Source organism: Chlorella variabilis, assembly GCF_000147415.1.
Source record: "Chlorella variabilis unplaced genomic scaffold CHLNCscaffold_9, whole genome shotgun sequence".
NCBI classification, from domain to species: domain Eukaryota; kingdom Viridiplantae; phylum Chlorophyta; class Trebouxiophyceae; order Chlorellales; family Chlorellaceae; genus Chlorella; species Chlorella variabilis.
In genome coordinates this window covers 1,309,828-1,325,504 of record NW_005435079.1, presented here as the reverse complement: position 1 = coordinate 1,325,504, position 15,677 = coordinate 1,309,828, and the positions used below count along the sequence as shown (strand labels likewise).

Genomic DNA, 15,677 nt, shown 5'->3' with positions numbered 1-15,677 from the left:
TGGGGCAGGGCCTGGATAGGCTCGTGGTAGCAGGAAAGGCGAGCAGCGGGGGGGCTCACTGGTGGGGGCGAAGACAGTGCCGCCAAAGGCCTTGGAGCCCAGCAGCTGGGCGACGGCGGGGTCGTCGGCCTTCTCCGCCGCAACCAGAAGGCTGAGGTCGGGGGAGGCCAGCACGGCGGCCAGCACGGTGGGGGGCTTGGCGGCCTCGGCTGCGGAATTGGGTGGAGGGGGCGGGTGAGTGGTGGATCGCCGGCACAAGGGCATGCGTGATGGGAAGTGCTACCACGCCGCGCAGGCACGTGCGCAATGCGCATTGGCCATGCGGCGCCCCTGCAAGCGAAATGTGCTGGGGCCGGGCCATTTGTGTGGCTGCATCGGGGCGCATGCCCTGAGGGGCGCTCACCAGAGACAGCCAGCAGCGCGACCAGCGCCACAGCGATGGAGCAACGCATCATGGTGGCTGGTGGAGGCGCGATCGAAAGAGATGGGTGAATTGTGTGGTGGAATTGCGGGGGTGCAGGCTATGGGGGGGTGGCCGTCCTGCACCACATGTCACGCAAACCAGCAATACACTTCCCCGGTCTGACACACCACAAATTGGTGGACGGGGAGGCGCCAATGGCATGCACAGCAGCCATCGTGCGATCGTGAGGCTGAACGAAGGTATTTTCTCTGGTGGGGTGGCAGCCACCATCCAAAGAGCAGCTTCCGGCACGCTGGTAGCTGCCTGCATGTGCCCCCCCCCCCACCACCACCACCACATCCACCCACCCACACTGGCCACACAAAACTCAAGGATGATAGTGCTTACATGTTAAACAGGACAAGTGTATGCAGGATGGATGCAGCCAAAAAGGGTTCCAACAAAAACCATCAACTGAAACGAGCAAGCAAAGCTACAGGTGGGAGCGGCGCCTGGCGGCAGAGCTGGGGCTTGCTGCGCAGGGCGCACACCACCCACATTGTTGGGGGCAAAGGTAGCCCTCCCAGATAAATCTACGTGACAGCTACATCAAACTGGCTGGCTGAGGGGTCTAGTCAGGTCTTGATGCGGCGGCCGGGGCACCTAACGGGCTATCAGAGGGCTGCGCTGCGGTCACGTCATGCACGGGGCAGGCTTGAGGCATTGCGGGGCAAAGGCAAGGGGCTGGAGAAAACGGGGAGGTGGTACAAGGGGCAAGCAGCGGTGCGAAGGGAAGGCGCTTGAGGGAGAGCGTCGAGAGGTCGAGGGGCCGGTGCGCCGCATGCGCGCACCGGCATCACAACGATGGGGGAAGCAGTGAGAAGCAAACAGGAGAGCAGAGGGGTTCGTGTGGTGCCACCGGTTGGGTGGCCAGGCTGCAGGGTGGTGGGAGGCGGGGGCGGGCGCGGGAGGCAGGCCCGCTCAGTAGACGTCAGCAGGGGCATGGACAGCATCGGTGGACGCGGAGAGAGCGCTGGTGGCGGGCTCGGGCTCAGCCTGCAGGCTGCCGCTGCGGGGGCAGGCGGGCCCCAGCTGCAGCCTGGCGCTGATAATGTCGAAGGCTGCCTGCGGGGGGCAAGGGCACGGCAGCGGTGCAGGCACGGTGAGGAGAGCGGCGGGGCCTTGGCGGCCTGGAAGTTGTCGGGACAGGCGGCCGGGATGACTGGAAAGCATGGCAGCAGCAGGTGGCCGCACTGGGACCCATGCGCGCACCTCGTGCTGCTCCTTGAGCGCCTGGCTCAGGCACCTGCCCAGGTCGGCGGCAAACGCTGCCAGCAGCGCCTGCTCGGCTGGGCCGATGGCGGCGGCGCTGGTGAGGGTGCAGCGCCCGCAGCGGTTGAGCACGGGGCCCAGCGGCAGGGCCGCGGTGGAGCGCGCGGCGGCGCCAGCGCCGCCAGGCGCTCCCAGCAGCAGTAGGGGCAGCTGCGCGGTGCCCGCAGTGGTGGGGCACGTCACCACGATGCCGCTGGCCGCAGGGAACAGCGCGGCCAGGGCGGGCAGGGCAGCCTGGGCGTGGGCGTTGGAGCCGGGGAGCAGGGCGGCGGTGACGGCAGCCGCGGCGGCCGCGGCGGCTGCCGGGGAGGGAGCGGCGGCGGTGGCGCCGCTGCAGCTGCTGCAGGGCGTGGGGAGCAGCTCGGAGCACAGCTGCTCAATCAAGGCATCCTCGTCGGTGTGCTGCATGCAGGTGAGGGCCAGGGCAAATGATCAACGCAAACCTGGGCAGGAAGGCAAGAAGCGTCGCATGGCGCGGCGGGCGATACGACGCTCGCTGCCCGCCGCCTTCCTATTGCGCCCAGGGCACCACCCAGCACCGCTGCCCGGCCCTGGTCGTGAACATGCGTCTCACCTGCGGGTCCGAGGCGCCCAGGCTCGGGCAGGTCTGGCCGGGCCAGCAGCCGAGGAGGTGTGGCCCCAGGCAGCGCCTGCTGGCGGGCAGCCCTGCACCAGAGGACTTTGCTGGGCCTGGGCGGCACATTGGAGATCTCAGCCGGGAGCGTGGCGAGTGTCGAGAGTGTCTGGTCACAACAGGGAGTGGGGCAGTGAGGGCGTTTCAAAGGATTATCAGATGAATAAATTGATGGGTCAGGAGGTGGTGGGGAGGTCGGTGTGAATGGTGCAGGCAAGGGCAGGCAGCCGACAGAGGTAAGCCCGGCATCAGCTCCCACCTGTCTGGACAGCGAGGCACTCCACTGCAGTGGCTGTTAGAAGCGGCCTGGCACAATAGGAACCAAATTGGCCGACCCCAGCAGCCCTGGCCCGGGTTGGCCAAGGCGGCCCACAACAGCCTGCGCTGGCGCGGCGACTTGGCGGCGGGACTACCCAGCTGGCATGCCGCCGCCTGCCTTGCTGCCTTGATCCGGACCCAATTACTACACTCCCACACCTCTGAGCAACTCCACAGCACCACATGATAAGCAAGGTTGTGTCGATTGAGCATGAGACACAAGCCAGGCTTGTGCTGGGTCTGCTGGGAGAGGCGCAGCACAGCAGGCTGCTGCGCCAGTACGGAGGGGGCAGAGGGGTCAGACAGCACGTGGCTGTCTGACGCAGTGGCAGGCTGCCCAGCCCTTAGCCTGGCTGGCAAGCCTGCTTCTCCAGTCGCTTTCTCCGCAGGCAGCAGCTTCGCCCCGTGCCACACAGGCACGTGCGACGCCCCCCCGCCCCCCCGTTTTCGCAGCTGCCGCCCCTCGCGGGTGCTTTTCGGTTGGGGTGGCCCTCCGCCACAGCAGAGGGGATGGGCAGACCGCAGCAGAGCCGTTGAGGCGGGCCGGCGGCAGCTGCCGTTCCGCTGGGCGCCTCAGCCGGGGCGCTGGGCTGGGGGCAACGAGGGGCAGCGGGCGACAGGGGTAGCGGGGGCCGACGGCACCCGAGGGCAGTGCGCCGCTGGGCCGGCCAGCTGCCGAGCGGGCGCAGGGTTGCGCCGTCGGCCGACAGGGCGATGCCGGCAGCACAGAGCTAGGGTTGATCGTGGCCGCTGTGCGCAGCAGCGACGGGCGGGCGGCGCAGCAGCGACGTTGCCACCGCAGGGCGGCAGCGAGTACGCCGCAGGGAGAGCGGCAGTCAGTGTTCCGGGGACAGCAGGCAGCTTGGGCGACGAGACGGCGGACGGCATGGCAGAGCGCCCGGCGGCGTCAGAGGCGGCGGAGCCGCTTTCTTCGGAGCGGCGCGCGAGCGCCGCTGGACATGATGTTGTGTGGCTAGCGGAGATTGTGTAGACGTTCCCATTGTCGACACTCATTGCTGTGTGTAACACATACAGCTCCACAGAGGCACCAGACCAGCACAACATTGGCAATAGGCAAGGTCGGCTCCAGGATCACCAGAACGCCCAGCGCTAGTCGCAGAGCGGCAGCGGCGACGGCGACGTCAGCGCTCCGCCCCCGACCCTTCCCGCCGACGCTATGCCGGAACAGCGCCGACATGCCCGCCAGCGTCTGCTGCCATGCACCTGCTTTACCAGGCGGTCCAGGCGCGTACGGCGCGCTGGGACTGGGCACCGCAGCAGCAGCACTCAGCAGCAGCACTCGGGCTCCCGCCCCACCGCCTTGCTGCGCGGCGGCGTGCCGCGGCCGAGATGGCGGCTGTCTGGTGCCAGCATGCGAGGCGGCAGCCCTGCCTGGGCAGGCCCTGACACACAGGCGTGAATGGAATGTCCCTCTAGCCCACTTGCCTGCTGCAGGCTGCATCCATCAACGGCTCCAGCCGCATACCACCCCGCCTCGTCGACGTCAAACGCATCGTCGGCTGGCGGCGGCAACGGCGGCCGGTTCACCTGGAGCCTATCGAGCTGCTGCTGCTGCTGCTGCTGCTGCTGGAGGCTAATGCTGCCTCCTTTCGATCTAGATCATACGTCTGCAGATTCTGCTGACTCAGGGAGGAGGGAGCAAAGGGCCCCGGGGTCCGCCGTCGCGGCATGGGGCCCTTTTCTCAGCTGATGGCTCCAGCTCTCCCACCATTTCTAGCTAGTCGTACTAGTGCCCTCCCAAACCTCATCAGACGGCGTTCTGGAGCTGGGGGGAGGCATGGAGACGCGAAGGGTGAGGGTTCAGGGGAGTGCCGCTCCCACGCAGCTGTGCACGCTGCCTGGTGGCTGGGCTGCTGCCACAGGGCAGTCCAAGGGCGTCCAAGACTGCAGCAGGCCGCAGGCCCCAGCAGGTGAGCTGCACCCGGCCACCCTCAGCAGGGAAACCCCACTGCCGCTCCTGCAGGGCCAGGAGGCACACCGAGACCACCCAGGGGGCGTCCAAGAGCCATGGGAAGGCCCAGGCCGACGTCTGCAACACGGGTTAGTGGCCGGTGCGGCCGGACGGGCGCGAGCGCCGCTGCCGCCCGCCGTTGACGCCGTCGCCCGCAGCCACCACCTGTGAGCCTCCCATCCAGCCTGCCAATCCAAGTGCCGACCCCTGCAGGCCCAAAACGCTGCGATTGGCAGGCAGCACACCTCCAAACTACCAGCCAGTTGCACGCGAGCCTGGCACCATGACCACCAGCCACGGGCCCGAGTTCCAGCATCCACCACTCCTGCACGGTAAGCTTGCTGCGCCGCAACCGGCCCAGCCTTGGCCTGGCCACCCGACGCGCGCCAGCTCAGCTTGCCGAGCGTTGGCAAGCTGAGCTGCCACGCCTGCCCCTGCCGCACCTGCCGCCGCCAAAGCCGCTCACCTGTAGCTGAGGTTTGCTGGCACGTGAGCTGCCGTCAGCAGGCTGCCCGCTGAGGGCCTGCCGAGTTGCGCATGCCCGCCAACAACACCTCCTGTTCCCATCCGCTTCCCCCGCAGGGTCTGCACAGCGAAGCGACGCCAGGCACGGCGGCGCCGCCCCCCTCCCAAAGAAGGCCCGGCTGCCAACTTGCCGCGTCTCCAAGAGCGGCTGCCCGAGTGAAGCCCTTCTACACAGTGTGAGATGGGGTGCTGCCGCAGCCGAACGCTTCAATCACGGACGGGGTCAGGGGGTGGCTGGGTGGTTGAGGGCGACATGCGGGGCGGGGCCGCCCTCTCAGCGGCTCGTCCCGATGCCTGTCATTCCCAGCCCTGGCAGTGCCGCACACCAGGCTGTGGCGCACCTCAGGGCTGGAATTGCAAGGTGTTGTGAACGAGCCGCCGGGGCAGCCCCACCTCTGCTGAGGTGGCGCAGCGCATCATCAGCCCACCAGGCGGCCTGGCACTCGTTATATCCTGTTGCAACCCTGACCAGGTCTGCCGGGCGCTGCACCGGACTGCGCACGGCAGGCCTGGCGGGCGGGCATGCGGATACCGCGAGCGCCTGGCTGGGGTGCTGATGCTGTGATGCGCCATCCCAGGGGGTGGGCTGTGGAAATGGGGACGAAGGCAGGCCTGGCGCATTCCCCAGTCTGCACTGCAGCGGGGTTGCCGCCGTGTGCGCCCAGCTGGGCCACCGGCTCCAGCCGCGCCAGAAGATCCAGCTGTGTGTTGCTGCACTAGTGCACTCCATGGCGCCTGGTTCATGCTCGAACCCGGCCCCAGGGGATATGGCATGTCGTGGTGCAGTGCCTGGCCCGGAGTTGTGCTTGTGTCCCACCCGCATGGTCCACCCGCAGACCCACCTGCGCCGTCTGCCCGCATCCAGAGCTTCTGCACGGCAAGGGTGCCTCCTGGTCTCCTCATCCCGGCTGCTGCCTGGTGGCGCGCGTGGCGGCACTGCGGGCGCCGGCGCCCTCGGCATCTGAGCAGTAGAAGTAGGAAAAGAAAGCATCCACTGTGCGGTGTTCATGCAATGCCCAGCACACATCGCAGGATGCGATCTGTGCTGCGCCCCGCAGGGACACCTTACAGTGACTGCTTCCTACGCCGACTTCTACTGCTGAGATGCAGAGATCCAGCACGCCGTGGCAAGGCGGTGAGCAGGCTGTGGCAAAGACTTGCGTCTAATCGCTGCATGCGATCGTCCAGGTGGCATGCCGCCTGCGCCAGCTGCTCATCTTGCTGCTCCAAGCCCACCCACACTTCGTCACCTTGTTGCGAGCGCAGCGCATACCGGCTGCGCATGCGGCCCCCATCCGCCGCCGCCCTCTGCCTGCTAAACGTCACCGCCAAGCGTGCAGCCAGAAAGCCAGCCATTGGTGCCCGGCGAGTCCACCCGCCGGGCCGCGGCGGTGGCTGCCTTGCTCGTTGCACAAGTGGCGGTGCCGTTGAGCAGGCAGAGAGCGGCAGCGGATGGGGGCAGCAGGTGCAGCTGGTATGCCCTGCGGTCGCAACAGGGGGGGAGGGGGTGCCGAGGTGTGGGTGGGCTTGGAGCAGCCAGGACAGGCAGCTGGCGCAGGCGGCATGCCGTTGTGCCATCTGGTTGCATGCGAGCGATCAGGTGCCAATCCTGGCCACAGCCTGCTCACCGCCTTGCCACGGGCGAGATGGCCCTCTGCGCCTGTGCCGTAAAAGTCGGCACTGAATGCAGTCAGCACGACGTGGCCCTGCAGGGGTCAGCACAGATCCGCAGTGCTGCCCCTGATGGCCATTCTTGTTGTAACTGCCTTCTGTGCCAACTTCAATGGGGTGGCCAGCGCGGGGCACCACATCAGCAGAGGAGGTGGTGGGGTGCTGCCCGTAGCACACGTCAAGCCAAGCAGGCGCTCATGGGGGCTGCCTTGCTCCCCGCCCCTGCTCCCCAGGCTGCCCTCCCACTGTGCCTCACCAGCTTTGCCACCGCCTCTGCCCTGGTGGGCAGCAGCTGCGCCTCTTTTGACAGCCCCAGGATGGCCAGCTTCGTCAGCCCCCAGTCCAGTTGGCGCTGTGGGTGTTGAGCTTGAGCTCCACACCATGCTCCAGGTGCACGGTCTGGGTCTGCGAGGCGGGGAGGCAAGGCGTTTGCCGGTGGTCTGACATAAATCCCTGGGCTGCAAGTGGTGCCCCTGTGACCAGGCCAGCCCAGCGTAACCCCACATCAGAAGCACAAACAGGCGGGCAGGCAGGCAGGCAGGTAGGCAGCAGCGCTTGCCGAGTCTATGGCATAGATTCCGGGCGCGCCGCCCGCCTCAGGCTTGCGGGGCAGCGCGTGCAGCCACCCCTGCAGGGAGGGCAGGGCATCAGGGCAGTACAGGCTGCAGCAGCTGAGGAGTCGGCTGGTAAAGGTGGGGAAGAGCCTCCACAAGCTTAACTTCCCGGTTTTAACGTCTAGCTTTAGACCATTATTTGATCTGCCCGACGCGCCAAGTGCAGTACCCCCCACTAGTAGTGAATGGGTCCCGGGGAGGCCTGTGCCGAAGCCTTGGCGATTCTATTAGGCGTTCCCGAAGGAATTGGCTTGGATTGGCGCTGAGCCGGTCAGCTATGCCGCGTTTGTCCTCACAAAGTTTCGACATGAGAGGAATCGAACCTGTGCCCTCTCGGAGGGTTTAGACACTAGCTCCAGCGCCTTCAAAGAAGGCCTTTCTTAGCCGCGGCTTAGCTGGCGGGTGCAGCAACGGGCGCCCGACCTCCTACTGCAACACAGCCAACCCAGCACTCGGTATGCGGGCGCAGGCAGACACAGGCTCCCACCATCCAACCGGAGACTACAGCCTCGGCTGAGCGCTGTGCAGTAAGGTGGGCTAGGAGAGTCCCAGACTGCCACACGATGCGCTTGGACCCATCGTGCGGCAGCGAGGGAATCTTCCTTGCCCACCTGACTGCGAAGGGCTCAGCCGAAGCTGTTGTCTCGGGTTGGATGGTGGGAGCCTGTGTCTGCCTTCGCCAGCATAACGAGTGCTGCGCAGCAGCCTGACGCCGCTACCTGCACCGGTGCCTGCAGTGTGGGTGGTGAGGTGCGCGAGGGGCAGCTGCAGGCGGGAGGGCAGGCTGGAACAGATGCTGCCAGCACACCCCTTGCTTTTCTTCCTGCCCACTCACCTTCCCCAACTGCAGAAGCGACTCGCTCGCTACTATGACCGCATTGGCCACTTTGACCAGCAGGCGCTTCTGTTTCTTGGTGACAAACAGAAGCGCCTGCTCTCCCACTCCTTTCATCCCACCACTCTCCTGCATTGCATACTTCCATGCCACCTAGCGATTTGCGCAGGTTGCGCAGGCGCGTGTGGGAGTGAACCCAGCTTGGCCCGCCTGCTGGTGCACGCTTCCTGAGCACGCGGGACGAGCCGGGTCCAGTCCCACACGCGCCTGCGAGATCTGCGCAAACTTCTAAAGCCATGCGAGTCACCAAGACGCAGACGCCCCTGCTGGTGAAGGTGGCGAACGCGGCCACAGGCGCCAGCGAGTCCCTGTTGCAGATGGCGGAGGTGGGTGGACCCGAAGGAAGAAGCCAAGGAGGTGCTGGCAGCGCGCTTTCCAGCCAGCCCTCCCGCCTGCAGTTGTCTCGGCCCCTCGCGCACCTCGCCACCCACACGGCCTTGCAAACCCTGCGCTTGCCTGGCCCTGCCTGCAGGCGATTTCACAGCCTCCCAAGCCGCCCCAATGCGAGAGCGAGCAACCGACAGGCATGTGGCAGTGAGGGCGTGCATGCCACCTGCAGCTTGCCTGCTCGCAATCAACAGTGCTGCAGCGGCATGCATCAGCGCGCCAGCGGTCGCTGCCTCTCTGACAGTCGAGCGCTGGTGCCCTGCAATGCATACATCGTTGCATTCCCTCCACGGCTGCGCATCCCTGGACCTAACCTTTCCCTCCTGGAGCCACCATGCGGCAACCATGCCGGCAGCGACGGATAGGACAGGTGCCCGCTGGTCTCCCCCTGCCGCGCCGGCTGCTACTCGCTGCCGACGCCCTGTGCAGACGGTTGGCAGCCACTGGCTGTGCCATCCCGTTGCTAGTTGTATGTCCATGCCGTGTGCAGGGAGGAAGCTCGCGAAGCGTCGGCATGACTGCGTTCCAGCCGGCAGAGCGTCAGGTGGGGCCAGCGCTACCAGGGCACACGCCCACTGCGCTGAGGCCGGCCCTAGCGCGGCACGCCCCGGCTGGCATATCGTGCTTCTCCAGGTGTGTTTTGATGACGGATGTTTGTTATTAATACTGTAACTCGCAGTCACGTGAAACCAAATCAGTCAGCAAGGTGGTGAACAGAGCGCTGTGCCCATCGCGAGTCAGCCATGGTGTGACTGGGGGCGCAGCGCGGCAGAGCGGTACACCCCAGCCGTATCGTCAGCCTGAAGCACCCCAGCTCCGCAGCGGCCCATTTGATCCTGCTGCTTACACCATCTAGCAAAGCAATGATCCCTAATTGACTGTGCGGCAAGCAAGTCAGTGCACAGCCCAATTCGTGCACAGCCCAATTCGACAAGGCAGGCTTGCCACCTTCCTCACTGCCCTGCCCTTCCCAGCAGCGCCTTGCGCTTGGCCTTGCTGCCTCGCGGCTGCGGGTCGACGGCAGCAAAGGCCGGCAGCGGCGGCACCTCGCGCCCCACACCACCCGAGCTGCCGGCGAGTCCACCCGCCGGGCGGCGCCAGTGGCTGGCTTGCCGGCTGCACGCTTGGCGGGGTCGTTGAGCAGGCGCAAGGCGGCGGCGGATGGGGGCAGCAGGTGCAGCTGGTAAGCCCTGCAGTCAGAGCAGGCAGGGGGTTGGAGCAGACAGGGATGGAGCTAGCCCACGCGGCCTGGCATTATTCCAACTGGATGATCGCATGCACTGCTGGGCGTGATCAGGTGCCAAGCCTGGCCACAGCCTGCTCTCACCGCCTGGCCACTGCATGCTGGCCGTTTGAATCCGTCCCATGGAAGTCAACATCGAACACTCGAACAGTGATGGGGCCCTGCAGGGGCCAGCACAGAACGCAGGCAGGCACAGCAAAGCATGGGCCCTCAGGCCGCCGCCCCATTGGCATGGAGGACAGCACAGCACAGCACAGCGCAGCACAGCACGGCACAGCATGACACAGCGCAGCAGAGAAGGTGGGGGCCGCGGCATGGCAGCGTAGCACGGCTTGCCTGTGCTGTCAGGCGCTGCCACACGTCGGCGCCACCACCCTGCTGCAGGCACAGCTGCACCATGCGCTCTATGGCGCAGTAGAGAGCGGCAGTCGCCAGCCCATCGCCCGCCAGAGCCACCAGCGACAGGACGTCCGCAAACGCCTGGCGCGGCGCCGGCGCCCGCAGTGCCGCCACGCGCGCCACCGTCGCCTCTGTCCTGGCGGCCACGCTGGCGGCATGCCGCCCCACAAACGCCAGCGCCTCCCCTCCTGCTGCGGCCTCTGTGCCGTGCACAGCAGCGGTGTGCACGGTGTGCAGGCCGCCCACCAGCGCGCCGGCACCGCTGCGCATGCCGCCGTCAGCAGCCTGGTCGGGAGGGAAGATCTCCCCCCACTGCAGCAGAGCCGAGGGGCAGGGAGGAGCACAGCGGGGGGAGGGTGCAGGCGCAGGGCACCAAATCAGCAGGGGAGGTGATGGGCTGCAGCCCGCAGCACACGCTAAGCCAAGCAGGCTCTCATGACGGCTGCCTTGCCCCCCGTCCCTGCTCCCCAGGCTGCCCTCCCGCTGTGCCTCACCAGCTTTGCCACCGCCTCTGCCCTGGTGGGGAGCAGCTGCGCCTCTGACAGCCCCAGGATGGACAGCTTCATCAGCGCCGTCCAGTTGGCGCTGTGGGTGTTGAGCTTGAGCTCCACGCCATCATCCAGGTGCACGGGCTGGGTCTGCGGGGCAGGAGGCAAGGAGTTTGCTGACACATAGCCCTGGGCTGCAAGTGATGCCCCTGTGACCAAAGCAAGCCCAGCGTAACCCTCATATGTTACTGTTCACAGTAACTGCTGTTCTCTGCTGCCTGCGGCGAGCGGCGCCCTGTACCGCTGTACAGCGCCACGGCGGCGGCAGTCATGCTGCCGCCCTCGGCCAGAGGCCGCACTCTGTGCGGTTTCGGGATCGTTCTCTTGCTTGCTCCTGTGCTGTTTCCCCCCCCCACCCACCCTGCAGCGCGGCGCGCTGGGCTGCTGGCGCTCCCGCCCAGCGGCGACGCCGCTACGGGCGGCTGCTTTACTACGGCTGGCCTCCGGGCCCTGTTTGTGCTTTCATACACGTCCTTATCCATGCTTGCTTGCATGCCCCCCACTCAGCGCTAGCGGCGCTGTTGTCTTCCCACCCGCCTGTAACATGGGGCGGGTGGCTGTGTCCCGACCACCGCCCCCTACCGTGAGCAGCAGCAGCAGCAGAGAACCCCACATCAGAAGCACAAACAACCAGGCAGGCAGGCGGGCAGGCAGGCAGGCAGGCAGCAGCGCTTGCCGAGTCAATGGCATAGATGCCTGGCGAACCGCCATCCTCAGGCTTCCGGGGCAGCGCGCGCAGCCACGCCTGCAGGCAGGGCAGGGCATCAGGGCAGATGAGGCTGCAGCAGCCGAGGAGCCACGATGTGGTGCCTGCTTCAACGTGGGCCCTTTCGTTTGCCTGGCAGCTTCAACCAAATACTGCCGCATTCTGACCCAAGCCCCACCAAGGCAGGCAGGCAGGCAGGCAGAAAAAAGCTCACCTGGTGCCGCAGCACGGCATGCACGGCTCGCCACGGCAGCCACAGCAGGCTGCCATCCGGCAGCTGAAGGGAGCAGGTGATGGGCGAGCCTGCTGGCCGCACCAGGCCCAGCCCAGCAAGCAGGCTGCCGAGGCCCTGCTCCCCCTGCTGCACCTGCTGCAGCGGCACGGGTCGCTGCTCCTCCCAGCCGCTGGCATCAATGTGACTGCCAGCGTCCGGTGCACCTGCCGCCGGGGACGGCGCGTGGTGTGGCAGCCCACCAGCAGCAGGCGCAGCAGCAGGCGCCGCCGCTGCCGTGCCCCTGCTGCTCCCACCCTTGCCGCGGGCTGGCCGGCGGCTGCCAGCTGCGGAGGCCGCCGGCCCTGCGGCCCCCTCTGCCTCCTCGCTGCTGCTGGTCTCCACCGCCTGGGAAGGAACGCGCTGGCCGCGGCCTGCAGCGTCGCCCCGCCCTCGCCCTGGCTCCAGCCTGGTCTGCCCGCCGCCGTTGGAGTTGGCAGGGGCAGAGGAGGGCAGCCGCAGCTGCTGCAGCTCCCTCGCCATGAGCTCCAGCTCCGTCTCCAGCAGCGCATTCCTGGCCGCCAGCTGAGGCTGCTGCGCCTCCAGCGCTGCCAGGCGCTGCCGCAGCTCCTGCAGCTCAGGCTGCGGGTGCAGCCCTGGCGCACCCGCCTCACCCTCCTGCTGCTGCTCCTGCTGCTGCTGCTGCTGCACGGGCGGCTCCCAGCACGCGCACATTGCTGCGCGAGCAGCGGGGTTCCTCTCCTCAATCCCCGCCAGCCACAGGGCCCTTGCCACCGCCAGAGCCTCGTCCGTGCTGCTGGCATTGGCCAGGTCACTCAGGCTGGGGAAGGCCGCCAACGCCTGCACTTGGCAGAGGGCCACATCCAGAGGGAGAGCAGAAGCGAGGCGGCGGCGCTTCGGGGCTGGCTTGGTTGATCCGGGATCATGCATGTACTGCACTTGTGCCACTGAGCACTGCTGGGGCAGAGGGCTACGCCCGCCTGCCCTGCCTCACCGCCAGGCCTGCGGAGTCGCCCTGCACCTGCTCCTCCTCCTCGTCTGCCGCCGGCTGAGCCGCGATGGCCGTCTGGCAGAGCTTCATCTGCAGGCAGACGGCAGGGCAAACAGCAGGGGGTGGCTGTGGGCTCTGCCGGACCGGAAGCACTGCCCTTGGGGGGATTGCGCTTAGGGCGGCAGGGGCCAGGGCTGGCAGGGCGTGGCAGCAAGGGGGGCATGCGTGGACAGCAGGCAGGGAGTGTAGCAGGTGGGGTCGAGTGGGGAGTATGCTTTGCCCACCTGGTCCAGCCTCTGCTGCACCTCGGGCGGCACCTGCTCGCCCAGCCTCTTGGCCAGGACGGCAGCCTGCTCTGCCGCGGCGCCGTGGTGGGCGAGGATGTAGTCGAGGGCCGGCCTGCAGCCGTCCAGGGCTTCCAGGGACTCGGGCAGCAGCAGGAAGCTGCGGCACGCGCCTGCAATGTACATCGCCAGCAACGGGCAGATGGTGCCTGCAGGCGGGAGGGAAGCGGGGCGCTTGAGGAAAGGGTGTTGTGGCAGGGTGTCCGGTTGGACGGATGCCTCCCGCCTCTTCATTGCTGACAGCTTCCCGCTGAAGCTTCGCTCCGCCAAGTCAGGGCCCTCCCGCCTTCCAGCAGGGAGACGCGGGCTCACCGCAGCATTTGTCTGCCACACGGTCGTAGGCAGCCCGCGTGCCAGGCAGCACGGCAGAGGTGGTCTGCTGTGCCGCGACGGCGGCCAGCGCCGCCGTGGCAGCGGCAATGCCACGGCTGCAGCCCGCTCCCAGCTCGGCCTCTTTGAGGCGCTGCAGAGAGGACAGCTCCTGCAGGTGACACGGCACAGAGCACATGTCAGTGCATGTATATTGTTTGTGGGAGCTGGGCGGCAGGCAAGGACAGGGCGGGAGGCTTGGTCAGTCAGCAGGCTGGGGAACAACCCAAGGCAGGACCCACTCACCGCCGGACAGTTGCCCTGCGCCGTGCCACACAGGGCGAAGCCCTTCTCGGCCATGCGGCGGCAGGTGCCGGCGAAACCGGCGCCGAACAGCCCCCGCTCTACGCAGCGCAGCTCGGTCGGCGAGGCTGCAGCTGGGTGCAAGCGATCAGGGAAGCCAGCCCTGAGCAGAGAGGCAGACAGGGCAAAGCAGGGCAAGCCGGGGCAAAGCAGGGCGTTGCTTCTTCCCAGCCCAATGCACCGCGGCCCGGCTGCTCCTGCCTCCCACCCCAGCAGGCTTCACCTGCCACCTGCCACCCACCTGCCACCAGCGCCTCAAACACAGCCACGCCCCGCTGCAGGGGGTCCTCCACCTGCGCCGCATCTCGCAGCAGGCCCACCGCCACCACCTCATTCTTGCTCAGCGGGCCCTCATGCTGCACGTGGGATGGGCAGGCGGGCGAGGCGGGTAGAACAACGGAACGCGGGTCGTATGATGGTGGGAGCAAGCAATGAAGCTCAAACATTCCCTTCTGGTCTGCCTTCCCAGCTGCCGGCCCAGCATGAGCACAGCACAGCACCCGCCACACCTGGCGAAGTCGCAGCTTGGCCACCAGGCTGCAAAGCGATGTCCCGCCCAGCCTCTGGAGCGCCAGAAGCTCGCCTCCCTGGCCAGGAGCGGGACCCAGCGATGGCGCGATCTGGCGCAGCAGGTTGCCCCAGTCAGGCGAGGAGTCGTCCTCCTTGCCCTCATTCACGGCTGCCAGCCTGGTGAGCAGGGTCAGTTCACCCTGCTGCTCCGCGCAGCAGCTTGTCAGCTTGTTCTTCATGGCCACCAGAAGCAGCAGGTAGGCCTGCAGCTGCTCGGCCTGCGCTCAGCAGGAGCAGGGCGGGAGGGGGCGGTGTGACAGCCGGGGCGAGGCAGGTTTGCGGGCGAGCTGCTCAACTGGCAAATGGTGCCGGTGCTGAAAGCAGGAGCTGGCTGGGTCTGAAGACCGGCCAGCCGGGCAGCCAGCCAGCCTGGCCGGCAGCTGCCAAACATGCCCAGTGGCGCCTCTCTGTCGTGCTCGACTGAGTCACGTGCAGAGCAGCACTCACGTGGTCGGGGGCGTCGGCAAAAAGCACGGCGTAGGATGCCGTGTGGTGCAGCATGCTGGCCGCCCGGTGGCGCGCCAGCGCATGATCCGCCACATCGTCCCTCAACGCCTCCTCCAGAGCATCAACCTGCAGGGGCGGTGCCAGCTGGTCTTTTGTGGTGCCAGCTGTTTTTATTATATCCTTGTTCTCGCTCTCGAAGGTATTCCCGTTGGCAAGCCAGGCAGCTTTGTGAGGACAAACGCGGCATAGCTGACCGGCTCAGCGCCAATCCAAGCCAATTCCTTCGGGAACGCCTAATAAAATCGCCAAGACTTCGGCACAGGCCTCCCCGGGACCCATTCACTACTAGTGGGGGGTACTGCACTTGGCGCGTCAGGCAGATCAAATAATGGTCTAAAGCTAGACGTTAAAACCGGGAAGTTAAGCCTGTGGAGGCTCTTCCCCACCTTTACCTTTACCTTTAGCTGCATACCTGCTTGATGGCGGTTGATGCGTATCTGTTCAGCAGCGCCGCTTGCAGGGCGACACCCAGCGGGATGCTGCGGGCCGCCTCCCTGTCTTGAGCGATGGTCTGCAGATGGGGCCAGGGCAGCACAGCAGCAGGAATTGGGTGCGCATCGCGGAGGTGCATGCAGGCTGCAAGGCAGGCCTGGAGGGAAACTAGCCTTGCCCACGTGCGGCGCAGGTGGCGCGGCGGCGCACCGGGAGCGCCGCACCGCAGCCCCTCACCTCGCCCATCTCATGCACCCACATCGAGCTGCCCACCAGCAGGTG

General features: G+C 66.9%; 1 protein-coding gene across 1 annotated transcript in view; it reads right to left on the bottom strand.

The window, feature by feature from the left end:
* Positions 1 to 455, bottom strand: part of CHLNCDRAFT_145558 (hypothetical protein) — a gene marked incomplete at both ends in the record, with an annotated part of 1,348 nt that extends 893 nt beyond the window's left edge. Inside the window, 2 exons of the mRNA XM_005847945.1 lie at positions 76 to 209; positions 404 to 455. Coding sequence (XP_005848007.1) covers positions 76 to 209; positions 404 to 455 — 186 coding nt within the window. The remainder of the gene's footprint in view (positions 1 to 75; positions 210 to 403) is intronic.
* Between the last annotated feature and the right edge of the window lie 15,222 nt (positions 456 to 15,677).